The 26,491-nt window shown below is 51.3% G+C and overlaps 1 protein-coding gene across 1 annotated transcript in view; it reads right to left on the bottom strand.

Moving 5' to 3' along the window:
• MST1 (macrophage stimulating 1) overlaps positions 1–26,491 on the bottom strand; it is a 441,328-nt gene that overhangs the window by 176,141 nt on the left and 238,696 nt on the right. The window contains exon 7 of the mRNA XM_078661212.1: positions 4,643–4,763. Coding sequence (XP_078517338.1) covers positions 4,643–4,763 — 121 coding nt within the window. The remainder of the gene's footprint in view (positions 1–4,642; positions 4,764–26,491) is intronic.

The following is a 26,491-nucleotide window of genomic DNA, read 5'->3' as shown; positions in this document are numbered from 1 at the left end:
GCCTGGACATAACAGAGGGTCCCACAGGGGACAAGTCAAACGGACAGGGAGAAGAGCCCTGTCACCCCAGGCAAGGGGAACCCCTACAATCAGAAAGCCACGACCCCAAAAGGGATGCAGGAAGAACATAAGAAGAGGTAGCCCATTCACACTCAGCAGAGGAAACAAGGGCAGGCAAGAGAAAGCCAAAACCACGCCTACACAAGGCAACAGAACCTTCATCCAAGACAAGGAAGAAAAGATCAACCTAGAGACTCCAAGGAGACGAGGTAGAATGAAGGCAAGTCCCCCACCGGGGGCGCCCCCCATGAAGAGGGAAGCTGAGTCTACCGCAGCCAGAAGGCAAGAGACCAGACCGAATGGCACCGACCGCAATAAGCAGGCAGAAGCAGAGAGAGAGAGAGAGAGAGCGAGAGAGAGAAAGAGAGAGCGAGAGAGAGAAAGAGAGAGCGAGAGAGAGAAAGAGAGAGAAAGAGAGAGAAAGAGAGAGAAAGAGAGAGAAAGAGAGAGAGAAAGAGAGAGCGAGAGAGAGAAAGAGAGAGAGTGAGAAAGAGCGATAGCGATAGAGAGCGAGAGAAAGAGAGAGTGAGAGAGTGAGAGAGTGAGAGAGTGAGAGAGTGAGAGAGTGAGAGAGCGAGAGACAGAGAGAGCGAGAGACAGAGAGAAAGAGAGAAAGAGAGACAGAGAGACAGAGAGAAAGAGAGAAAGAGAGAGAGAAAGAGAGAAAGAGAGAAAGAGAGGAAGAGAGAAAGAGAGAAAAAGGGAAAGGGAAAGGGAAAGGGAAAGGGAAAGGGAAAGGGAAAGGGAAAGGGAAAGGGAAAGGGAAAGGGAAAGGAGAGAGAGAGAGAGAGAGAGAGAGAGAGAGAGAGAGAGAGAGAGACGCCTAGGAAGGAGGAAGGAACACCACAGGGCAATGCGCTCAGGGCAAGCCAGACAACAGCCCAAGACAGAGAGCAGGCAAAGAAGGACCCTGACACACGTCAGGGAGGAGCCACACACGCGACTCAAAAAGAAGTGGAGCCAGAACCATGACGTTGGGCCGCAGACAACAGGCCAGACCAGGCGAACAGCACAGCAACCCCGGAGAAGGACACTCCGGGACGCAACTCAAGGCATACCAAGTCAACACGAGAGATGCACCTGCAACATACTTTAACTCCATGGAAAGCCGAGGGCCGAAGGCGACCACAGCCCCGAAGCAGAGAACAAGCTATATAACAGCTACCACTTCCCCACATAGGGTAAGTTAGGTCCCAAGACATGGGAACCCTCTTAGGAAGAAACTTCCACAGCAGAGGATAACAGAAAGGACCACAGGGAAAAAACCCACGGAAGGCTTGTCCAGCAGCCAAAGAGAAAACCAGAAGGCCTAATCTCAGGGCCAACCTGGTGCATATAACTCAAGGCAAAAACACACAGTAAAGAAGGGCCGGCCAGCGGCCAACAGAACTTCAGTCCCCCTAAACAGGACTCAAATGCGCATGAGCACACAGATCACACAAGTGGGGGGTGACCCGCCCCATCGAAAGAACAACTCCTGAAAACCAGATCAATTCACAGGTCACTGAGGGGGAGAAGAAGGAGGAGAAGGCCAAAGCCCCACCAAGAACCTCTGGATGGCTGAGTCAGCAGGGGCGTGGAACAAAGAAGTGCCATTGAAGGGAAGGTCTACCAGCCGTTCCCGAACTTTTTCTGGGAACACACTGTCCGAAGCCAAGCATGGCGGCGAAGGGCAACTGAAGAAGCCATGGAACGACCAAGCACCTCCGAGATGTCCAAAACGGAGCGAAGAATAAACGCCGCCAGCTCCCGGCCATATAACGCATGGTGCCACAAATCAACACCAGCCCCCTCCTGAGAGGCGTCAGACCCAAGGGACTCCGCCAAGTCCCACAAGCAAGAAGAGGCCCTAGCCAAGACACAGAGTGTTAAGGGCCCGCAGAGCCACACTGGTCGAAGCGAATAAATTGCGCCCCCAAGAGTCCAACCAGCGAGCCTCCCGTGACGGGGGAAACAACAGCAATGGCAGGGAGGGAAAGGCAGTCTGCAAAAGGGGGCTTCTGGCAGAGGGGGAGGGAAAGACACACCGGGTCACGGGTGTGCTGGCAGGTGACGGTGCAGAAGGTGTTGGGGCACCAGATACCCTGTGGCGGGACGACCCCAAGTCCCCAACAGAGAAGAATGGAGCAAACTCTCGAAGGGAAGCAACAGCTCCCTACCACCAGAGACCTGGTGGAGATCTTACAGAAAATGATCTGCAGGGAAATGGGCAGCTGGAGCCCCCATGCACAAAATTCCCACAGCCGTGGAAACAGCACGAACGAAGGCCGCACCCGCCTCTGTAGGACCCAGCGGTGGGGAAAGCAGCTCCTTGGTAGGCGACGGCTGCAATCTCAGACGGCCGTCCCCAAAGCCAACCGAAGCGGGGAAAGGCCAGGTCCGGAAAGGAAGAAGAGGGACCCAGGAGTGGGGGACCTGTGGCTTCACCGGCGAAGACCGCGGCAACGGCGAGGAGACGTCTTTTGATGACGTCGGGGAAAAAGCCACAACACGGCGCCCGTCTCTGGCGAGGACGACACCAGCAGGTGCCGAACCTCCGGGGAAGAGGAGGCATCCGAAGACGAGTCCACGACCCGAAGCCTGTCTAGTGCCGTCGAGTCCGCAACCTGAGGCAGGACGTCGTCACCGTCCAGCGCCAGAGGAGATGCCAGACTTGCCTCCACTACAGCACACAGCGCAGAAGACCGGGGCTGGGCAGGAGCCGGTGTGGCTAAGGGGCGGCACGATTCGACCTCCGATGAGGCAGCTGCCTGCGTGGAAGGATGAGGGGGACCCGGGGAGTGACCAGGAGTCCCCCGCCATCCGTGACCCATGAGAGGTTGATAGGGGTCCGCTGACCCCCTACTGCGGCGCCAGGGCCAGCAGATGCCGGCGCTGTGTCGGCATCACCTCGGCCTCAGACAAGATCGCCGCCTGTCCAAAGGGCCGAGAGGGGCTCGGGATGCGATCCGATCCCCGGAGACCTCCCGCAACACCACAGGGACTCCCGCAGGAGTTTGCGGCGAAGCAGAGGCGCCGTGGTCCGAAGGATGGAACACCGAAGGGCCGCACCCTAACGGCACCACATCCTCCAAGCCTGGATCCAAACCAGTCGGCGCCGGAGCCACGGGAGATGCCGCAGAGGGCCCCGCACAACGCAAGGATCTGTAGACGTCCCAGGGGGGGGGGGGGGTGGGGGGTGGGGGGGAGAAGGAGGAGAAGAAGCCAGCGAGGCCTGCAAAGCCGCCGCATAGATCTCCATCTAGGGGGACGAGATTTGGGGGTGCATGATCCGCGGAGAGCCCACGCCCCCAACAGGCCGGAAACCAGCTCTCAGGGACAAACTGCGACACTTATCGACAGGTGAGAGACGGTCTTGCGGCTTAGGAGAAAGACAAAGACGACAACGGCGGCTTCGAAAACCTTCCACAGAAACTGATCGAGGTGATGAAGCCGATCTGGACATGCGAGCCGAGAGAAGTTTAATCCGGCGCTCCCGCCGCGACTTCGGCTTCAACTGCTGGTTCGCCACACCATCAGTGGAGTCGTGATGTTCCCCCAAGCACCACATGCAAATGAGGCAAGGGTCCGTCACCGACAGCAGGCGCCCACAAGACTAGCACGTCTTAAAGCCCGAAGGCATCCGCACACTGTTCCGACAAACAAACGCAATAGCGAAGGAGAAAGGCCTAAACAGGCCCGGAGCAAGAACCGGATCCGCGTTGCATGCGGAAAAGGAAAAAACTAAAGTAGGCGCGCCGGAGTGGGATTTATGTGACCTCGCTGACGGCTATGCCTGGGAAGACTTGCGTGATGCTGTCCCCCCGGCGCGCGGGGTTGCTTTGGCAAAAAGTTTCCGGATCCAGTCTCACGCCTGGGGATAATTCTACGTTAAGGAATCTGGGGCTAGTAGTTTCTATCAGATAGGAGTTTTAGGACTAAAGATGCTCTACATCTAAGAATTCCAAAGTCATCTTGTGCACTGGTTCCTTGTTGGGCACTTCACAATTTCTTAGTGACTTCAGAAGAATGAAAAACTCATTGAAAACAAACCGCTTCCAGTAAGGAGAGGCAGCAAAATATGGAAACAGAATCTCCCAAAAAAGACAAGCACCAGAGAAGCAGATCCTTGCGTCCAGTCTCCCAGATTGGTAAAACAGGACAGAGTGTGATGACTGGTGATACACAAGGGTGAACATTGTGAAAAGTGTTCCTAAAATGTTCAGTCTGATATCATGTTTTGTTTACTGAGTAGTTTCACTTTTTAAACTCGACAGGTTATGGGGAGAACATGTTTTCAATCCTTGGTCTTTAGCTTTTGAGTGCCTGGGAGTAGCACACTTGATGCTCTTGAATTCAACCAATTAAATTCAAACTCCGCATACCAACGGTTTGAAGAAAGAAAACTTAAAGCAATATCCCTGTAACAGTGATAATCCGGTTACACTATACTTGCCTCTATCCAAACGCATCCACATTATGAAATAATCGAGGATTGGTAGGATGCTAAAACCTAAAGCATTTTCAGACACAGCATTTCAACATCAAAATCCGGTTTGGAAGACAAAATGAAGGTTAATCCCATGACAGCATTTCTCCATACTTGTCTGGCTGGAAAGGATGCTTATGTGGAGTCTGCAGATCCCAGCGCTGACACTCTCTTCCAGATTCTGTGCGGTCCACGAATCCCCGGTAATCATCGCCGATACACATGTAGCACACGGCTAAATAAAGAAGACGGTCAGAGGTTAGAACAGTGTGGGTTGAAGGTGAATTTGGTCTTTCACGTCATGGTATTCTATGGATTGATTTGCAATTGCATGCCATCAGAAAATCAGAATTTGCATCGTGCCTTCTACCGTTAGAATGGTATTATAAAGATTTTACAATCTGGATGCACTTTTCATTTGGATCTGAGATTTCCACTGATTGGTTGTGTATGGCTATTTGATTATGTCTGGTTGATTAAGATAAATTAATTGTCTAGGTTATTAAATGTTCATGTTAATTTGAAACTAAAATCAGTTCAGATAAATATCTTTGTAGTGTGTATTGATGGGTATCTCGAAGTGTCAAAGGACATTACTGCTTTTTGTCACGTGGGTGGTGAGATGTCCATTGACTGGCCCGAGTGGATAGATTTCTAGACAGAAAATGCGCTAACCAGTTTACATTATTATGATGCAAGTTTGTGTACACCAGATTGTGGAATATTTAAATATATCTGAAAGATTCTAAAATGTTGCTGTGGGACAGAAAAATGTTGAGAAGCTGTAATAATCAAATAGCTATGTGCTTTGTTTGGTACATGAGGGTACCTATTTGAGAAAAGCACAATAGATGCAATTGGGAAAGTGTTGTGTGATGTGTCCTTGGATGAAAAATACTTCTAGGTGTATGATGAGTGTAATAATGTTTATCAGTGGTGTGTGTTGGGTGTGTGTCTTGGGTTGAAGTGAAGTTGGTTTTCATAGTAACAACTCAACTGTGTTGTAAATACGCATATTGTTCTGTAAAGCCAGACCTCTCAATAGTTACGGTATCCAGTTAGTGAATGATTGTAGTCAGCTATTTTACTATCTCACGCTCAAAGTTTGCTACATGATTTTTTTTTTTTGTAATATCATGATCGACATATTATAACAAGCTTGCAACTCTAGAAAGTATCCAGCAAGAAAAATGTCTCGTTATGCAGGTATAGCTAATAAAGATATTGTTTTGAACAACGAAAAGTTAGATGTAAAAACACTGGTTGTCTCGTATTACAGCATACATTGTATTGAGGTTTCACAAGTGTATCAGTTTACAGTCCAGTGTGGCGCTTATCTTCCACAGATGGCTTTTGCTTTTTTTTCTTCCTCATATGCCACCATACACACCAGCCACACCTTCGGGTGCCCACTGACTGTCTGCTGATTCAATAGCTGTCAGTTCGAGATGTTAAGAATCAGAGTTGCAGCCAGGTTAGCGGGGGGCATGGGGTTGGGGGAGGCGGGAGACCATACCAAAATGAAGAAAAGCCTCCTCTCACTTAATCTCGTCTTGTACAGTCTATTTGGCTTAATCACAGGACCAAAAGAAGTCTGGGTTACTCTCTCTCCATCTCACATATGATGCCCAATACTCAGCAGCCTTCCTGCTTCTTTTACAGTCTCGATCCAAACTACTTGTTCTGGCCGCCAGGGCCAGCCATTTAGAGTTGGTGGAGTGGGGCTCAACGAATTCAAGCAGATCGCCCTCCTTGCCAGCAGAATTAGAAAAAAAGAATGACTTCTGCACAGGAAGCACTTCCTGGGCGGGTTGAACTCTTATTCCAACAAACATTGGCATAACCAAAGGTCTCACTTTTGGGATCTTTCAAGTATTTAGTTATGCAGCACAATATCCTTGGTGCAACCACATCAACTCTTGCATGGTTAAACACTTATAAGGTCCCAAAGGTGAGACCTATTGGCTATGACAATGCTTGGTGTGGTTGTGTGTGTGTGGTTGTGTGTGGTTGTGGGTGCAGGTGTGGTTGTGGGTGCAGGTGCAGGTGTGGTTGCGGGTGTGGATGTGTGGTTGGGTGCGGCTGTGTGTGTGTGGTTGGGTGTGGCTGTGTGTGTGTGGTTGTGTGTGTGTGATTGTGTGTGTGTGATTGTGTGTGTGTGATTGTATGTGTGTGATTGTGTGTGTGTGATTGCGTGTGTGTGATTGCGTGTGTCTGTGGTTGTGTGTGTGGTTGTGGCAGTGTGTGTGTGTGGTTGTGGCAGTGTGTGTGTGTGGTTGTGGCAGTGTGTGTGTGTGGTTGTGGCAGTGTGTGTGGTTGTGGCAGTGTGTGTGGTTGTGTGTGTGTGTGGTTGTGTGTGTGTGGTTGTGTGTGTGTGGTTGTGCGTGTGTGGTTGTGCGTGTGTGGTTGTGGTTGTGTGTGTGGTTGTGCATATAGTTGTGTGTGGTTGTGGTTGTGTGCAAGTGCGGTTGTGTGTGGTTGTGGATGTGTGTGGGGATGTGTGGATGGGTGTGGTTGTGTGTGGTTGTGTGTGTAGTTGTGTATGTGTGGTTGTGTGTGTTTGGGGTTGTGTGTGTGGTTTGTGTGGTTGTGTGTGTGGTTGTGTGTGTGTGGTTGTGTGTGTGGTTGTGTGTGTGGTTGTGTGTGTGGTTGTGTGTGGGTGGTTTGTGTGGTTGTGTGTGCGGTTGTGTGTTTGGTTGTGTGTGTGTGGTTGTGTGTGTGGTTGTGGTTGTGGTTGTGTGTATGTGGTTGTGGTTGTGTGTGTGTGAGGTTGTGCATGTGGTCGTGGTTGTGTGTGTGTGGTTGTGTGTGTGTGCGGGTGTGGTTGTGTATGTGGTTGTATGTGTGGTGTGTATGGTTGTTGTTAGAAGGGGCGATCTCAGAGGGCCAGGTTATGCTCCCCCGACCACCCCGGGACCCACCTCTCCCAAAAGTACTGCCGAGTCTTATCGTGAGATCCTCGCCGGGAAGGACTTCGGTTCTAGGATCGTACACACTGAGCTCACACCACACTTACGAACGGACACCACACCGTAGGTTTTCAGTAACAAGTTCTTTATGAACAGTAAAAAGGAATTAGCACTCTATGTACAAGCGATCGAGGGATCGTAAAGTCTTAAGAATCGGAGAGAGGGAAGCGGGACAGTCTCAGTCTTTAGGCCAGTACGAAGCGTATCCTGCGCACAGCTCTCAATCCTCGAGCCGGGGGATACGGAAGATGATGGTCGCACTGGCTGCTTCACTCACTTCGAGTCGACTCAGGTCGTGTTGGTAGCGCCGATGGTCCAGCCGGACCAGAGTACTCCTCGAGCCGCGACGAAGTCAGCAGGCTCGATCCGGAGGTGTTCTTGAGGAGCCGCGACAGCGTCAGCAGGGCTCAGGAGGTTTCACGAAGATCTCTTTAGAGTTCAAGCTCGACCCGCGACGAGGTCAGCAGGGCTCCGAGGTTCTAGTTCCGTCTTTTCGAGGACGAGCCGCGACAGCGTCAGCAGGGCTCCGATGTTCCAGTTCCGGGTTATGAGAAGGAGCCGCGACAGCGTCAGCAGGGCTCGAAGAGTTCGTAGGTTCAGTTTTCCCCAAGGGTCAGCCGCGATCAGATCAGCAGGGCCTTCTTGTCCAGGATACAACTGCCCGCTAGTTGTTGGGCGGGCCTTGATATAGTCCATTGGCCCTTTGATGTCCGGACCCTCGCAGGCGGAGGTCTCATGCCTTGGGGGCTGGTCGTTGGAGAGGTCCGGCGGTTGGCTCTTTGATTCTTTTGAAGATGCGTCCGGGAATTCCCAGACGCCCAGCAGGGTCTGGAGCCAGCACTCGGGGAGGCCAGAGGTGCAATCGAAACCGGCCCACAGGGGAGGGCCAGAGGTGTGAGAGAAACCAGTCTCTCAGGGGAGGCCAGAGGTGCAATCGAAACTCCCTGTCTTATCTCACTCGGGGAGCCCTTTACCCCCCAGCCGGGACTGGCGCGCCTTGGAGCCTAAGTTTCGCTGGGCCGGGGTCATGCTAGGCCCAGGGAGTCAGGGACCTCAGGAAAGGAAAATGGCTGCCAGGCCCAGTGGGGGAATGCAGGGCTAAGCTAGCGGGGTGCTGAGGAATGGGGGGGGGGGGGGGGTGGGGAACCACGCCACGAGGCCAGGTCCAACACCTATCGAATCCCAAGGGTTAATGAGTTAATCAAAAAACTCGGAGAGTCAAAAAGTTCATTACCACCTTTGATTTAACGAAAGGATATTGGCCGGTCCCTCTGAGAGAGGAAGACAAGAAAAAGACTGCATTTGCCACAGAAGACGGGTTATACGAGTTCAACGTGCTACCTTTTGGACTGCATGGAGCTCCAGCGACATTTCAGCGCCTTATGAACACCATTCTCCGTCCCTATACCTCATTTTGCTCAGCGTATCTAGATGACATTGTTGTTTTTAGCCCTACCTGGTCAGAACATCTACGACATCTGGAAATCCTTCTACAGGCATTGAAAAAAGCAGGGTTGCATGTTCATTCAAAAAAATCCTGCTCAGCCTATACCCAAGTAAAATATTTGGGGTATATACTAAAGGAAGGAGGGATAGCTCCTCAAATTGAAAAAGTTAAGGCCATCTTGAACACTCCTTTTCCCTCCACTAAACGAGAACTAAGAGTGTTCCTTGGGCTCATAGGGTATTACCGGAGGTTCATACCGCAGTTTGCAGAAGTAGCCACACCCCTAACTAATGTCCTACGGAAGGATGTCAAACAGCAGCTACTGTTGCATCCCACGTCAGAGATGATGAAGGCATTTAGGGGATTAAAAGAAGTCATAACTACAGACCCTTTGTTAATATCACCTGACTTTAACAAATCCTTCATCCTGTCCACGGACGCTTCCAACTCAGGGTTAGGGGCGGTTCTTTCACAGGCCGTGGAGGATGGTCTAGAACACCCAGTCCTATATATCAGTAGGAAACTCTTCCCCAGGGAGTGTAAATACCCTACCATAGAGCGTGTGCTTGGCGATAAAGTGGACGGTGGATAAATTGAGATATTATCTAAAGGGGTGCCCTTTCCTTCTTTATACAGACCACGCACCACTACAGTGGATGTGCACGAATAAGGCCCAAAACCCCAGGGTACTCTGCTGGTTTTTATCCCTTCAACCTTTTTCCTTTGAAGTGAGGCACCATAAGGGAAAGGACAATGGAAACGCTGACTACCTCTCCAGAGTCCTTCCTCTCCCAGATCGGGAGATTCCAGGGGGGTGGTGTGTGACCAGGCGGGTCTGCTGTTAGTGTCACAAGAACGTAACATGGACTGGTGGACTGCTGTACCCCCATCACCCTCTCTCTTTGGTCCCCAACAGGAAGATTAGACCTGGGAAGCAGCCCGTACACCAGTCAAAGAAAAGGAGCCTGGTGCGTCGAAGCCCCACCCCCTCTGGACGACAGCGGGAAGGCATTGGTTAAAAGACCGGAAGAACACAAGGAGGCGTGCGTTGTCACCAGCTCGAAGGAGGAGTACGGAGAAGCAGCGGCGGTAACGAGTTCAAGCGAGAAGTGCCCCGGAGACAGCGAGGAGTACCAAAGAGAAGGAGGGTCGTGTACAGCGGATCCAGTGCCAGGAGGCCAACGTTCCCACTTATCCCAGAGCAGGTACGGGACCGACTCTCAGGCTGGGTTGGGAGGCAGGGATGCCCGTAAACTCCAGTCGGAGCTTTACTTTCTTCTTTAACTTCACGCGCGTGCCCCCTCCCCTATTCCCCACACTTCTCCCCCCTCACCGTCACCACTCGTAATCACCTTTGTTCACCCACTGCTGTGCACTGTCTCACAAGTGTAAACGGTGTTTCCTCACACCCGTCTTGATATTTGTTGGTACCTGGAGGACAATCCAATTGATGGCATCTTTTCTCTTCTGCTCTCTCATGTCATCCTGCACTGGCGTGACTGCTGATGAGTGACACGAAGAGAAGACCCAGTTGCCCGAATATTCGTGAAGTCCTACCACCACCACGGACCTGCCCAAGTTTGCAGCTGAAAGACTGACTAGCCGCCACAAACATAAGCTTAAAAAAAATAAAACCTTCTTTCCTCAACCTGGTCTACACTCAGTTCCTTCCACCCCACCCCATATACGTAAATACTTGATCATAGAAAACTATTCACAACTTGTGTTTAACAAACTCAAAGCACTCTTTGAATGCAATGTTAAAAATGATTTCCATTTATGACACAAAATTGGTCTGTAGAGATAAACCATAGGAAACATTCTTTTTTTATGCAGTGCACACTGTGCACAGAATCATCAAGCAGCATCTTAGAAAGAGTGGGGACCCACAATACCAACATTAATGGCCTGGAGTGTCTTTGAGATCTCACAGATGCCCAGCTTAAAACCAGCCTATATTTAGAGCCTTTTCATAGGTCAGAAGAGGGCCAGCAATATTAGGTCAAAAAAGTGTTTCTCTGATGGTGGGTTTTCATTAAACATAAGCATTTTGCTTTACAGCAATTCTCCATACTAAACTACGTCCATCTCTCACACTGAACTTGGTATACTCTGTAGTTGCCCTACTGTACTCAGCACATTCTAGTGCACAATGCGATGCAGTGCAAAGTTTCAGCAGCACGAAAAATCAGACTGTACAAAATTGGCAGTACTCATAATGAGCTGGTCAAAAACTACAGCTCCAATATATTTCTGTACATAATTTGAAAAAAAAGGCGGAGTACAATCGGTCGCTGTGCCCGGATCCAAATTTGAAGCCTCTATCGTGTCATCTTCAGTCCCACTTGAATCATAGTGCAACCACAAACAATGAAACTCATTTCCTCTGCATGACCAGGACGTCAGCGAGCACTGAATACCTTCTGTAGGAAACTAGAATTTTGTTGCAGTTCCCACCCACACACTTTTTGCCCCCTTTTTGACTAGTAGATGCTAGTTTTCAACTCTAACAGTACACAGAGGCCTGCTGACCAAACCTCAATGCCAGTGTTCTTTCCTCTAACACTAGTTAAAGTCTTATTCTGACCTAATAGGCAAGGACTTTAGCACCCCTATATGTCCCTAGTAAATGGCATCCCTGGTTCCTAGGGCATGGGTATTAAAGAGGGTCTCTAAAGGCTGCAGAATGTCTTTCACCACCCTAAAGGGCCCACACACAAATTGCATGCAGGCTTTCATTGCAGACTGCATGTCACGGTGCAAACCATGAGTGAAAACATGACATGGCACACTCACTGTGTGCCATGCCCAAGTCACTGCCGGCAGTATATACAAGTCACCCCCACAGCAGGCCTGTAGCACTAAAGCCAGGGTGCATTATACTACATGTGAAGGCCTATCTGCAAGAGCAGATATGTGACTGTGCTGTCTAGTTCCATTACTAGATGGTACAAGTGAACAGGGAAGCCATCTTAAGTATATGTACTGGGTGTGCACTGGGTAGTACGAGTTCCCCAGCTGCATTTATTTATTTATTTATTTGTGGGTTTTTATAGCGCTATGAATAAACTCCCGAAGGAGTATCTCCGCGCTTGTGGTGCTTAGAGTAGGAAGCTTAGAAACGTCCCACATGAGATGTATTTTATGACCAGAGACCTAATAAAGCCGACGAATGAGTTTTTAACATAGGCCAAACAGGAAAGTTTTCAGACATTTCCTAAATTCAAGATGATTCCTACATGATTTTAGAGAGGGCGGGAGGGAATTCCAAAAACTAGGACCTATCACAGATAGAGCCCTACCTCCTTGCCTAGTTTTTGTGATTCTAGGAATGTTTAACAAAAACTGTTCACTGGACCTGAGGGAGCGAATAGGAGCATATGGAACAAATTTTGTAGCCAAATACTCTGGTCCCAAATCGTTAAGGCCTTTATGGATAATACAGCCGATTTTAAATTTCACTCGTTGCCGTATAGGCAACCAGTGAAGTTTCTGCAGTAAAGGTCTAGAAGGAGACCTAGGAGGTGCATTAAGCACCAACCTTGCAGCTGTATTCTGCACCACCTGTAGGCGGTTCAGAACCTCTTCGTTAGCTCCTGCCAGGAGTCCATTGCAGTAATCCAGACGGCTGATAATCAGAGCCTGAACCTGGGTTCTCCTGTAAGAGTCAGGGAGGAAAGGAAAAATCCTCCGAAGGAGACCTATTACGTGAAAACATGTTCCCACAGTAATGGAGACATGATGTATCATAGTCAACTCTGGTTCCAATCTGACTCCTAGATTCTTTATCACTGCTTTGGGCTCAGGAACTGGGCCTAGATCGAGCGGCCACCAGTCAGGGGACCATTGGACCTTTGCATCACCAAAAAGCATAACCTCCGTTTTTCCAACGTTGCATTGGAGGAAATTGGAGGACATCCACCTTGCAACTGCCTTCATTCCCTCGGAGAAAGAAAGTATTATCTCCGGTGTAAGATGTTTAAAAGGGAAGAGCAGCTGCGTATCATCAGCATATGACACTGGATGGAAACCGTAAGCTCTGGTTACATCTGCCAAGGGGGCCACATAGGAGTTAAATAGGGTCGGGCTCAGGCATGACCCCTGTGGAACCCCCTTGGTGATGTTAACCTCCTCCGACCTAAAATCACCCATGGTGACAGTTTGGGTCCGGTTGGAGAGAAAGCTTCTGATCCATTCCAGTGCCATACCACCGATTCCACTCTCAGACAGGCGTTCGATAAGAATGTTATGAGAGATAGTATCGAACGCTGCCGATAAATCTAGTAGTACCAGGATCACAGAGTAACCTTTGTCCTGGTACAACCGAAGATCGTCTGTTATCGACAGCAAGGCCGTTTCGGTGCTAAATTTCGGCCTAAAACCTGACTGGGATGGATCGAGGCAGCCAGATTGTTCGAGATAGGTGGATAGATGTTTATTGGAATGCTTTTCGGTGATTTTCCCCAGAAATGGTAAAAGGGAGATAGGTCTGAGATTAGACAGATCGGTCCACGGAATTGAGGAATTCTTCCTGATCGGTCTGACAAGAGCTTTTTTCCAGCATTGTGGGACTACTCCAGATGTTAGCGAGAGGTTTACAAGCCTCTGAACATCTGGGCCCAATATGCTCCCTAGTGGACCCATAAGTCTGGCTGGGAGCCGGTCTGCCGGGCTTCCGCTTTTAATATCCATGATTAAATTTTGGACCTCACTCAGTGAGATTTCTGGAAAATCATTAAAGGAGTGAGACTTTGTGGCTTTAGTGGATGACATAAGCACCAAAGCAGATTGATCTTGACTATTATTAACAGTATTTGTGGTCTCAATTCTCCTATAGATGGCATCAATTTTGTCGGCGAAAAAGCTCGAAATGCTATCACAAAGATGTTGTGAAGCCATGTCTGCACTTTCGCAAGCAACGGGCTTCAGGAAAGTATTGACAATCTGGTACAAGGTCTTTGAATCATTACCAGCTGCCTCTAACTGAGCGGTGATATAGTGCTTGCGAGCAGAACGTATGGCTTTGTGATAGGTATTAAGAGCCGTCTTATATTTGGCTTTATCTCCTTCCAGATGTGAGGTTCTCCATACCTTCTCAAATTTCCTAACTGTACGTTTTAAGCTACGCAAATCCTCCGAGTACCAGAATTCATGTTTCTTGGTCAGATTAGTTTTGAAAGTCTTTATCGGGGCAAGTTGTTCTACCACATCACCAATCGCTAAATCCCACTTTAGAAGAGCGCTATTAATATCTACTGTACATACAACAGAGGGAGAACGGTATTTTTGCTCAAAAGTGAAATTATTGATTTTGTGCCACTGCCTTCGCTTAGATGGAATATGGGCATGTACAGTGGGTCGCGGGGTATTTATTGGCATGAAGAACTCAAGCATAAAATGATCTGTCCAAGGGTATTGTTTGGGTAATTTACATTCAATGCCGGGAAAGTTGGCTATAATCATGTCCAACGTATGGCCAGCTTGATGTGTGGGTCCGTTGTTGTATTGTTTTAGTCCCAGAAGAGAAATATCAGTCATAAAAGATTGTACCTCCTTATTATTTCCTTCCTCACTGTAAATATTAAAATCCCCAAGTAGTAAAAAATCTTTATCTGTGCTTGTATGTGGTGCAATCGCTTCCACTAACAGTTTGGGCATGTTTTTCAAGGGACCGGGTGGGCGGTAAACCAAGGCTCCTTTCCTACTACCTTTAGTAGATGAATCAATCCTAAATATCATCATCTCAAAGTCAGGAGTACAACATTGATCTAATACGGAGACAGAAAAGTCATCTCTAAAAACAATTGCTATCCCACCACCAGTTTTTTTAGGTCTGTCCTGTCTAACAATCTTATAACCTATTGGTATACCAAGAGTAATAGCGGGGGTGGTATGAGGTTTAAGCCATGTTTCAGTTAAGAAACACATGTCTGGCTTATAAGTAGAAATAAGATCCCAAACCTCGGTAGAGTGCTTAACTAAAGATCTTACATTACATAGTAAATTACTACCCCCATAAGTCTGGGTAATCGGAATGGTATCAGAGCATAGTTGATGAGAGACGCTATGCGTTAGAAATTGTGTACGACAAGATCTACACGAAAAAGGCCCCTCAGGGCAATAATGGGAAGATGGGGAACAATTAGATGACAGCAAATTAGGGCGTAGGTGGCGTAAGGTGTGAGAGAGATAAACCCGCCTAGTACCTGTAATATCGCCAGTCGAGAGTGCCATAGCCCCTAGCCACGTCCTGTCGCGGACGGGCGCAGACGGGCTTCTCTCTGGCGCGTCTCAGGCGCTTCGCTGCGCGCGACCGCTGCGCGCTTGCTGTGACGAGGGGGCTAAATACCTCCCAATGTGCAGCAGACTAGAGCGCTAACCGCTCTGTGCTCGCGGAAGTGACCTGGCTCTGCCTGACCCGCCCTCCGCTCAAACGGCACTGGTTGCCGCGTCGGACCGGGGCGGGCAGGACAAGAGATCGAGCACAGGTTAGGTAAGATAGTAAATACCAATTTAAGTTGTAGCGTATAGCGCTGCTAGCACTCAGCAATCACTATAGCTATTTAATAACACGACGCTATTTAAAATCACAAATCAATGTTACAGTTGTAAAATCACTTTTAAAAATTTCTCATGTGCAGCGTGAGTCTGTGTGACAGGGTGAGGCCGCGTGCTGTAGGGGGGGGGTGCTGTAAGTGACTGGTGGGCACCTGGTTCTGACCCGGCACATCATCCTTCTTTGCAGACCGATCCATGGAACACGGAGTCCGAGGATTACGCCGAGGAAGAACGCGGCTCCTTTAACTGGACTTACACTGAGGAGACGGATCCGCCCACTGTACACGTCAGCCGGCCTGGATTGGCCAAAAGTGAGGAAGCAATGTGGATGGCGTGTGACGTCACCCCCGAAGTGTCGGAGAAGAGTGAAGACGGAGAACCAGGAACCGGAGACGAGAGAAACGGAGGAAGAAGCGGAGAACCCGACGAACAGCTGGGAGCTAGCGGAGGAGCGACCGAGGGGAAGCCAGGAGGCCAACGACCCTGCGAGTCGCCGTGCCACTCTCCCGGGGGAGGAGCGTGGCTTGCCCAGGTACGTCAGCGTATGGCGGCTTGGGTGGGGAGCAAGCGTGTACTTTAGTGTAAATAGCCCCGTGTGAGATCCTGCGTCCCCCTTCCCCCTCTTGTGTCCATTTATCCCGCGTTTACTCCACCTCACAGTCTGTTTCCTCCCCTCACCACCGCACCGCATTATACTTGATTGTGTGAGCACGAGTGGTGTCTCCCTACACTACACCCCTGGGACCCCGGTGCATGCCCTCCCTGAGGACGCTAGAACTAACGGCCCCTTTCTGCTTGGTCTCTCCTTTCCCTGGGTCACCGGAGCCACGACGACGGCCATAAACACCCCACCATCCGTGACCAGACCTCGAGGGGGCAGCAACACACAACCTAGGAGAGGAAGTCCTTCCAAACGTCACAACGGAACCCAGTCAGTTCGCGAGGGAGAGACTTACGTTCCGAACCCGGAGAACTCTCATGTTGAAATCCCAACGGGGAATACCAATAAAACCCTCCTTAACACCAAGAATCAGTGTACTGCCTGTTCCTACACCACCATCCGATACCTCCCCGACTCCTGGTACGCAGGGCCCGTCTACAGTCTGTCACTCTTAAACCAAGCGCCAGCGGGTCGGGGAGACTCTGCCACCGTCCTCCCTACCGCAAATGCCGCCTGCTCCTCGCTGCCTAAATACCTCCCAATGTGCAGCAGACTAGAGCGCTAACCGCTCTGTGCTCGCGGAAGTGACCTGGCTCTGCCTGACCCGCCCTCCGCTCAAACGGCACTGGTTGCCGCGTCGGACCGGGGCGGGCAGGACAAGAGATCGAGCACAGGTTAGGTAAGATAGTAAATACCAATTTAAGTTGTAGCGTATAGCGCTGCTAGCACTCAGCAATCACTATAGCTATTTAATAACACGACGCTATTTAAAATCACAAATCAATGTTACAGTTGTAAAATCACTTTAAAAAATTTCTCATGTGCAGCGTGAGTCTGTCACTCTTAAACCAAGCGCCAGCGGGTCGGGGAGACTCTGCCACCGTCCTCCCTACCGCAAATGCCGCCTGCTCCTCGCTGCCTAAATACCTCCCAATGTGCAGCAGACTAGAGCGCTAACCGCTCTGTGCTCGCGGAAGTGACCTGGCTCTGCCTGACCCGCCCTCCGCTCAAACGGCACTGGTTGCCGCGTCGGACCGGGGCGGGCAGGACAAGAGATCGAGCACAGGTTAGGTAAGATAGTAAATACCAATTTAAGTTGTAGCGTATAGCGCTGCTAGCACTCAGCAATCACTATAGCTATTTAATAACACGACGCTATTTAAAATCACAAATCAATGTTACAGTTGTAAAATCACTTTTAAAAATTTCTCATGTGCAGCGTGAGTCTGTCACTCTTAAACCAAGCGCCAGTGGGTCGGGGAGACTCTGCCACCGTCCTCCCTACCGCCTGATGCATGATGGCTTTACTAAAGCCTATGGTGTTTGGTATCAACCACCTCATCTTAATAAATCAGTATTGTTGCCAGAACATGATTTATCATGACATGCACCCAGAGGGCACCTTAGAGGTGCCTCGTGAACAACCTACCACTATCTAGTGTGCTGGCTGACTGGTACCAACTAGCCTGACCCCTCAGATGAGTTTCTGACCCCCTGCGGGTGAGAGCCCACACTCTCTGAAGCAAGAAACTATGCCTGCTCCAGAGGAAGGTGTTCACAACACCTCCAGCAGGATGGCTAGTAATTTAGCACATCAAGACCAGGGGCTTCAAAGCCCATGCCATCTTTGATATGTGACTATAGCGGGGTGGCGTCGGCCGCCCCACCGCTTACTGATGATGGGATTGTATATTCGGACCACAGTCACTCACCCCCTGCTTGTTACCCTGTGCAGAATGAACTCCCCTTGTTTGACTACGGGGTTGTCAGGGATCCCGAGGACGACGGGGAACACTGGTCCTTTAAGTGGCAGCCCGCGGACGAGTGGGCGGAGCCTTCCAGGGACGCAGCGGCGTCAAATGTGGAAGCAGAGCCCGAGAAGGTGTGCTTGTTCACCGGAGGCTGGAGGACGGAGAAGGAGGCGAGAGAAGAGAGAAGCAAGGAGAAGAGCGTGAGACCGGAGGAGGATCCCCGCAGAAGAGAGAGACGTACCAGCAACAGAGGAGACGCCTGGAGGCCACCGACACGGCGTTTCGCCCAGCCACTCACCCGGGGGAGGTGCGTGGCTAGCCCAGGTACGGAGGAGAGTCGCGGGTTGGGTTGGTACAAAAGGCGGGCCGGACGTGTGATTGGGATTCCTGTTCTATCCCGGTGCCCCTACCCCTGAGCACTACCCCTCACCGTTTGAGTGCCCTGTGTGCCGCACTAAGGAAACTCCCTCACTCCCCATTCCTAACATTATAGTGTCCAAGAGTACTGCCCTGACACTTCCCTTCTCTTTTTTTTGGGCTATCATCACCCGAGAGTCACCACAGACGTCGACAAGCCCCGGAAGAGGAATAGCCCGGAGGGACAGAGGAGAGCCGAGGCGCCCAAATCCCGGGTCCGAAGACGGAGCAGGAGCCGATCCCCTCGCAGGCCTCTACACCACCGAAAGACCTGTACTGACTTTCTTTTGGCATCAATAAAACCCTCTGTGACTCGAACACGTCTCCTGCCTTTTCCTCCTGAGCCCGCCACAGTGGTGGAGAATGCGGGCACAGCACCCATCTGTATAGGAGAGATGGATATGGAGACGGTGGTGCAGCAATTAGTGAAGGGGCAGGAACGCCTGAAGGGGATTGCGGAGCAACAACTAACCTCAGCACAGGCAGACCGGGACATCTTAAAACAAGCCCTGACCACCCGAGAGAGCGCCGGACCATCGACTTGGGCGGAAGCACCTATACATGGAGGGGGCAGTGGGGAACGAGTGATATCCCATGGGCCAACGGGAGTCTCCTTGCAGAAATATCAGCCCGGGAAGGACCCGGATTCCTTCATCCTAAATTTCGAAAGGGCGGCTCGGGGCTGCGGATGGCCAGTTGGTAAATGGCCCTTTTTCCTAGCTCCCCTTGTGGTGGGCGAAGCACAGGCCGCCTATCAGGTGGCTAACCCCACAGGAGACACCCCCTACCCAGAAGTGAAACGCATAATCTTCGACCATCTAGGACTAGATGCGGAAGCCTACCGGCTGAAGTTCCGCAAGGAACGTGGCTTACCCGGGGAAAATCCGAAAACCCTGTTCGTTAGACTGAAAATGGCGGCAGATAAATGGCTAAGCCCCAATACGAGCTCCAAGGAAGAGATTATGGACCGGATTTATCTGGAGCAATACCTTGAAGCCTTGCCTTATGCCACGCAGCGGTGGCTGCGGCAGCACCATAACCTCACCAGATTACCCCCTCATGGGTCCTCCCCGTCCCAGTCCTAACAACGTGAGGCAGTCCTGCCTCCACCCAGCCAATCACAACGCCAGTATTTCTATAGTACATAAGCCCCGCCCACCTACCGCCATGCCTGTTTTTTTTCTGCTCCGACGGCTGTCGGAACGCTGGTGCTCCCGGTTCCGGTCCCTGGATCCAGTTTCCTTTGGTGGCGGTTCCGTGAGTTTTTTCATGTGTGTTTAAATGAATTCTGTTTTATTCTTGTAATGCACGGCTCGGCCGCTCCGGTTTTCCGGTCGGCCAGGCTCCTGTTCTGAGGTCAGGTGCGCTCCCCGCTCATGTGCTGGGCTGGGGCGGGGAGTTGAGATGGTGTCCTGGCCTCGGGTCGTTCCGGCGCTGCTGCACTATTGCAGCGTCTGGCACCCGCGGCCATTCTCTTTTGACCTGTGGCTGTGGGTGGAGACGTCAGGGCTGCCCTCTTTTTATTTCATTCTTCAACACACCTTTGCGTGATTGGTTGATTGGGGGCAGTATTTATTGGAGGTTGCTGGGCACTTCCTTTGTTGTGGTGATTTCCTGTTTGGTTACTTCTGGGTTTTTTTCACCATGAGTGAGGGGGCTTCTTCTCCTGTTTCCAAACAGCATAATATTCAGGATCTACAGGAGGACGACGTCTTGCAGATTTCTAGAGCTGATTTGCGTGACTTGATTGATTCTGCGGTCCAGTCTGCGCTGCTTGAGCCTGCGGCTAAGCGGGCTATGGATGATGAGGATGAACTGGACAATTCCCCTAAGGGAAAGTACATCCAGGGCAAGGTTTTTTCGGACATGCTGGTGCATATTCGAGAGGTGCTTGGGTTTGACCCTAAAACCCTGTCTGAAGATGGGTTTTACGCACAGTATAGTACCTCTGTGGTGGATGACCTCCCCTTCCATGATGTCCTGAAGGATATCCTCACAAAAGAGTGGATGGAGGTGGATAAGCAGGGTATTCCGCGATTCCTGGGGAAGCGATATCGCCTGGCGGACTTTGATTCCCAGTTTCCTGTGATTCCGAAGGTTAATTCTTTTTTGTCTTTTATGGCTTCCTCCTCTTCCTCTTTATCTTCGGAGGAGGCTTCCCTGTCTGATCCGGTGGAGCGTAAGGTGGAATCAGCACTCAAGCGTTCTTAGGCCGCTTCTCACTTTGGGGTGCGTGCTAGCACTTATGCAGCCTATGCGTCACAGGTCCTGTTCAAGGATTTCGAGAGGCTGTTTGACTGTCTTCAGGATCATGGGGACCCTACTCCTGTGTTGGCTCAAATGGAGGTTTTGGCGCATTTCCTGTCAGATGTCACTTTTGATTCCTTGTGGGCTTTCTCCTCGGCTGCTGGGGCGGCGGTGGCTGGGAGGAGGTCTCTGTGGACTAAGCCATGGCGTCTTGATGCTGCTCAGAAGTCTTTGGTCCATAAACTGCCTTTTGAGGGTCCTCATCTCTTTGGGGATGCCTTGAATTCGATGGTGCAGCGCTCTGCGGAGGAGAAGAAGTTGTTGAAGCCTTTTCAGCCTGCTCCTAAGATAAGGGCTTTTTTCCAGAAGCAGGGGTTTCAGGGGGTTTTGTCCTCTCAGCCCTTTTGTGGTCGGACCCATGGTCGGGGGGCCGCGTTCCATTATAAATCCCGGCCTCAGCAGCAACAGCAGCAGCAGCTGCCACAGCCTCCCTCTGGTGCTGGGCAAAAGTGACTATGCCGCTGTGGGGGCTCGTCTCCATTTGTTTCTGGACCGTTGGTCAGCTCTGATCTCCGATCAATGGGTCTTGGATATCATCAGGTGGGGTTACCGGATTCCCTTCCGAGGCCCTCCCCCTCTGGATTGTCTTCTTGTTACCCCGTTGTCAAGAGACCCCGTGCGGCGGTCTGCCATGTTGTCCGGCGTCACCATGTTGTTCCAGAAAGGGGCGGTGGTGCCGGTTCCAGTGGAGGAAGTGGGCCTGGGGTTCTATTCCCGTCTGTTTCTGGTTCCAAAGCCCGATGGTTCCTTCCGCCCCATTTTGAATCTCCGTTCCCTGAACAAGTTGGTGCGGTTGGATCATTTTCGGATGGTCACGTTGCAGTCCGTCATTCCCCTCATCCAGGAGGGAGATTTTTTGGCTTCCCGGGACTTGGAGGACGCCTATTTTCACGTTCCGGTCCATCCTACCAGTCAGCGGTTCCTGAGGTTTGTGGTCCAGGGGATGCATTACCAGTTTCGGGTTCTGCCGTTCGGCCTCTCCACTGCTCCCAGGACTTTTACCAAGGTATTGGCTCCTGCTGTGGGGGTTTTGCAACATCAGGGTTTCTCCGTGTTTCCCTATATTGATGATTGTTTGGTCTCTGCTTCCTCTTTCCCTCAGGCTCTTCTGGCGGTGGAGGCTACGTTGTCCCTGTTCCGGGAGCTGGGGTTCAAGGTGAATTTGGCCAAATCTCATCTGGATCCTGTTCAGAGACTTCAGTTCATCGGGGTCTGTTCGACACCTCTCTGGGGGCGGTGTTTCTCCCTCCTGTTCGGATCCTTTCCTTACAGACTCTGCTGCGGGATCTGTTGAGTCGTCCCTCTGCCCCTGCTCGTGTTTGGTTGCGGGTCCAGGGGTTGATGGCTGCGACCACTGCTGTGGTTCCTTGGGCTCGCCTCCATCTCAAGCCCTTGGTGACTCATCTGTTGGCTCGGTGGGACCCCTACCGGGCGGATTACGAGACTCTGATTCCTCTCTCTCCTGCTCTGGTTCGGGACTTGGACTGGTGGCTTTGCACTCCTAACCTGGAGAAGGGGGTGCGGTTTTGTCTTCCTCCTCTCCTTTTGTTGACGACGGATGCCAGTCTCTGGGGTTGGGGGGCCACTTTGGGGTCCTTGGAAGCCAAGGGTCGGTGGTCTCAGGGGGACAGCACCCGTTCCTCGAACTGGCGGGAGTTGGCGGCTGTCTGGGAGGCGGTGCAGTTCTTTCAGGTTCCTCTCCTGGGGGCGAATCTGTTGGTTCGTACCGACAACCAGGTGGCTTGTTGTTACTTGAACCGTCAGGGGGGGACCAGGTGCGCGTCTCTGAACATGTTGGCCTCCATGATTTGTGCTTGGGGGGAATCTCATCTGTTGGCCTTGAGGGCGGTGTACATTCCGGGACGGTTGAATTTTCATGCGGACGCTTTGAGCCGCGACCTTCCTTCTTCTGTTCTGTACCATCTCTCTCTTCCTCTGTTCCTGTCCCTTTGCCTTCGGTTCGGGATTCCTTGGATCGATCTTTTTGCGTCCCCTCACAACTCTCTCCTGCCCCGGTTTTGTTCGGAGGTGCTGTGTCCTCAGGCTTGGGCGGTGGATGCTCTTTCGATTCCCTGGCCTTCGGGCCTTCTGTATGCATTCCCTCCCATTCCCCTCCTCCCGAGGGTGCTGCAGAAGATTCGGAGGGAGAAGGTTTCGGTCCTGGTGATTGCTCCTTTCTGGCCTCGCCGCATTTGGTTTCCTCTCCTGCTGAAGCTGGCGAAGGGTCGGTTTGTCCGGCTTCCTTTGTGTCCGTCTCCTCTTCAGTTTCCACTCTTGTCTCTGCCTTGTCTTCGTCGTTTGCAGCTGACGGCTTGGCTCTTGAGCGGTTGACTTTGGAGTCTTTGGGTTGTTCATCGGTGGTGGCTCGTGACATCCAGTTGTCTTGCCGCCCTTCGACCCTTAAGTGCTATGGCCGCCATAGGGGTTCTTTTGTTTCTTGGTGTTCTTCTCATGGGGTGGATCCTGTACTGGGGGTTCCTACTTCTGTGTTGGAGTTTCTCCGGGATGGTTTTTTGAAAGGCCTTTCCCCTTCCACATTGTCTGCTCAGTGGGCGGCGGTTCGTGCTTGTCGGGGTCCTGGGGCCTCCTTGGAGGGTGTTGCTCCTTTGGTTAGTCGGCTTCTTCGGAGCTTTCGGCTTCGTCGGCCGGTTTCTCCTGTTCTCATTCCTTCTTGGGATTTGCCTACTGTTTTGCATGGTCTGCAGTTGCCCCCTTTTGAGCCTTTGATGGAGGCGGATTTGTTGTGGCTGTCCGCTAAGGTGGCTTTCCTGTTGGCCATTACCTCCGCTCGCAGGTTGGGTGAGTTGGGTTCCTTGCTCGTTTCGTTTCCCTATTTGCAGTTCCTCCCGGATCGGGTCGTTTTGCGGCTTGATCCGGCTTTTCTGCCTAAGGTTTCTTCGAGTTTTCATTTGCAGCAGGAGGTGATTCTTCCTGATTTGCCTGCTGAGGGGGATTCCCTTGTTCCCCCTTCTTTGGATGTTCGCAGGGCTCTCCAGATTTACGTCCAACGTTCTCTGGGGTTCCGGAGTTCTCCTGCCCTGTTTGTCTCCTGTGGGGGTGTGGCTAAAGGGAAGAAGGTTTCCACTTCCACGATCAGTCGGTGGGTCCGTTTGGCGGTCTGTCAATCTTACAAGTCTTTGGATTTGCCTCCTCCGTCTCATGTACAGGGTCGGTCAACGCGTTCTGTGTCTGCTTCCTGGGCTGAGGCGGCGGGGGTCTCTATCCAGGAGATTTGTAGGGCGGCCACCTGGCAGTCTCATTACACATTTGTGCGACATTATCGGCTTGATGTTTTACATGCCTCTGCTGACAGTTTTTCTGTTGGCGTCTTGAACGCTGTTGTTCATTGATCTTTTATTGATTAACGTTTTGTACTCTGCATGGATCCCTGGTGTCCTGCGTGTTTTCTTTATTGGTTCTCTGCTTGTGAGTTCCTCACGTTGTTAGGACTGGGACGGGGAGGACCCATGAGGGGGTAATGTCTTATTACTTACCGGTAATCTTCATTACCCCGATTAGGGTCCTCCCCGTCCCAGTCCTCTTCCCTCCCACCCTCCCGCTGTGTTTGTGTCGGATTCTTGTTGATAACAGGCATGGCGGTAGGTGGGCGGGGCTTATGTACTATAGAAATACTGGCGTTGTGATTGGCTGGGTGGAGGCAGGACTGCCTCACGTTGTTAGGACTGGGACGGGGAGGACCCTAGTTGGGGTAATGAAGATTACCGGTAAGTAATAAGACAACAGTGGCCATTGAAATGGCCGCCAGCTTCGGCAGAGCCCAACCAAAGACCCCTGTATGGGAACCCGAGAAACATACACAGCCTGCTCCTAAACCCGAGAAACGGCTCCCGTGGGTTCCAGAGGCTCCACATCCACGTCCCTGGAAACACGAACCCCCTCACCCGGCAGGACCTCAGTGCTTCGACTGTGGCCAGTGGGGTCATATAGCCAGACTGTGCCCACGACGAAAACCACAGGACGAACCAATGGAAGTCAGCTACCTCCCCAAGGCCGTGCTGTACTCCGCAGCAGAGATGGGGAACACGTTCAGGGTACGTATAAAGGTAAACGGGTCCTCTATCCATGCCCTCCTAGACTCGGGGTGCCGGCAGTCAGTGATCCAACCCCAACACGTAACCCCCTCACAATACATGGCCAGGGAGTTAGTGAACATCCGGTGTGTACATGGGGACATAAGACCTTATCCAGTCGCCAAGGTACCCCTCCATCCAGAGTTAGGGGAGCCTCACGTTGTTAAGGTGGGGGTTTTACCCTCTCTCCCCGAAGACCTGATCATCGGAACAGACAACCCGTGTTTCCTGCACATGTTTCGTAAGACCCTGTCCCAGGGACCGGGCCCTCATGAAAGTGCAGACAGTAACCCCCCTGCGCTCCGCTACCAGCATTTGTATCAGCAGAACCGTGGGTCCTAGACCGGAGTTTTCGGTTCACACAGGCCAACGACCGCTCCCTCTTTAATGCCTGGGAACAAGCCCATCAAGCTACGGATGGCTCAGCCCCTACCTTTCCCCGATTCTTCATCGCAAACGATCTATTGTACCAACAAGGGAAGAAAGATGACCCATCCCAGCTGCTAGTACCCGTGGCTTTTCGGGATCAGGTTTTGTTCTACTCACACAGCCACCTGGTCGCCGGACATACGGGTGCTGAAAAAACTATACAGAACATCCTTCGGCATTTCTACTGGCCGGGTATATATAAGGACGCAGCCATATACTGCCGTGAGTGTGAAATCTGCCAACGTAGAAACATGACGAAACCCCCAACTGTCCCGTTGCAACCACTCCCCATCATCGGGAAACCCTTCGAGAGGGTCGGGATGGACATAATCGGACCCCTGCCCAAGACCAAGAGGGGGTATCAACACGTATTGGTCGTGGTGGACTACGCCACGCGATTCCCGGAGGCCTTCCCCTTAAATACAACAACCACCAAACAAATAGCAGACAAAATGTTGGAACTGTTCAGCAGGGTAGGTTTCCCAAAGGAGATTTTGACAGATCAAGGGAAACCGTTCGTGTCCCGCCTCATGAAGGAAGTATGTCATAATCTCGGTATCCAGCAAATAAAGACCTCGGCGTACCATCCCCAAACAGATGGTTTGGTGGAACGCTATAACCGGACCTTGAAAACAACCCTGCGAAAAATGCTAGAAGTCAACGGGACGGAGTGGGACCATCTGTTACCCCTGGCTCTCTACGTGATACGTGGACAGACTCAGAGCAGCCTAGGCATCTCGTCCTTTGAGCTTCTTTATGGACGACAACCCCGATCCCTGCTGGATATGACGCGGGAAGCATGGGAAAGGGAAGTACCGGAAGAAACAATGACCACCCTGGAGTATGCCCAGAAATTGAAGAGCAAACTAGGAAAGCTGCGGGACCTGGCTTACACGAATCTTGAGAAGAGCCAAAAACGGCATAAGCTTGTCTATGACAAAGGCAAGAAGTAGAGAATCCTGCGATAAACGAATGGGCCCTTGTACTGCTCCCGTCGTCCACACAGAAATTCCGAGCAGAATGGGTCGGGCCCTACAAGGTGATTGCCAAGATAGGAAGAACCAGTTACAAACTCCAAGTCAGTCCAAACAAGATGCAGATATACCATATAAACCTGCTGAAAAAGTGGTTAGGCCCACTTCCTTCCGGAGTGCACCTGGCGACGGACACCTCCTCAACATCAACCCTAGCCCAGTTGGTTGTAAACAATGAGCTGGAAGAGCAGAAAACCCAGGAACTGCGAAACACCCTAAAAAGATACGAATTACTCTTTTCGGATATACCCGGCAGAACCACCATGGCCGAACACTGCATCGACACAGCACCAGGAAAG

The sequence above is a fragment of the Lissotriton helveticus genome, chromosome 9, assembly GCF_964261635.1.
Source record: "Lissotriton helveticus chromosome 9, aLisHel1.1, whole genome shotgun sequence".
NCBI classification, from domain to species: domain Eukaryota; kingdom Metazoa; phylum Chordata; class Amphibia; order Caudata; family Salamandridae; genus Lissotriton; species Lissotriton helveticus.
Note: the sequence above shows the minus strand (reverse complement) of the source record. Positions and strands in the feature narration are given on the sequence as shown.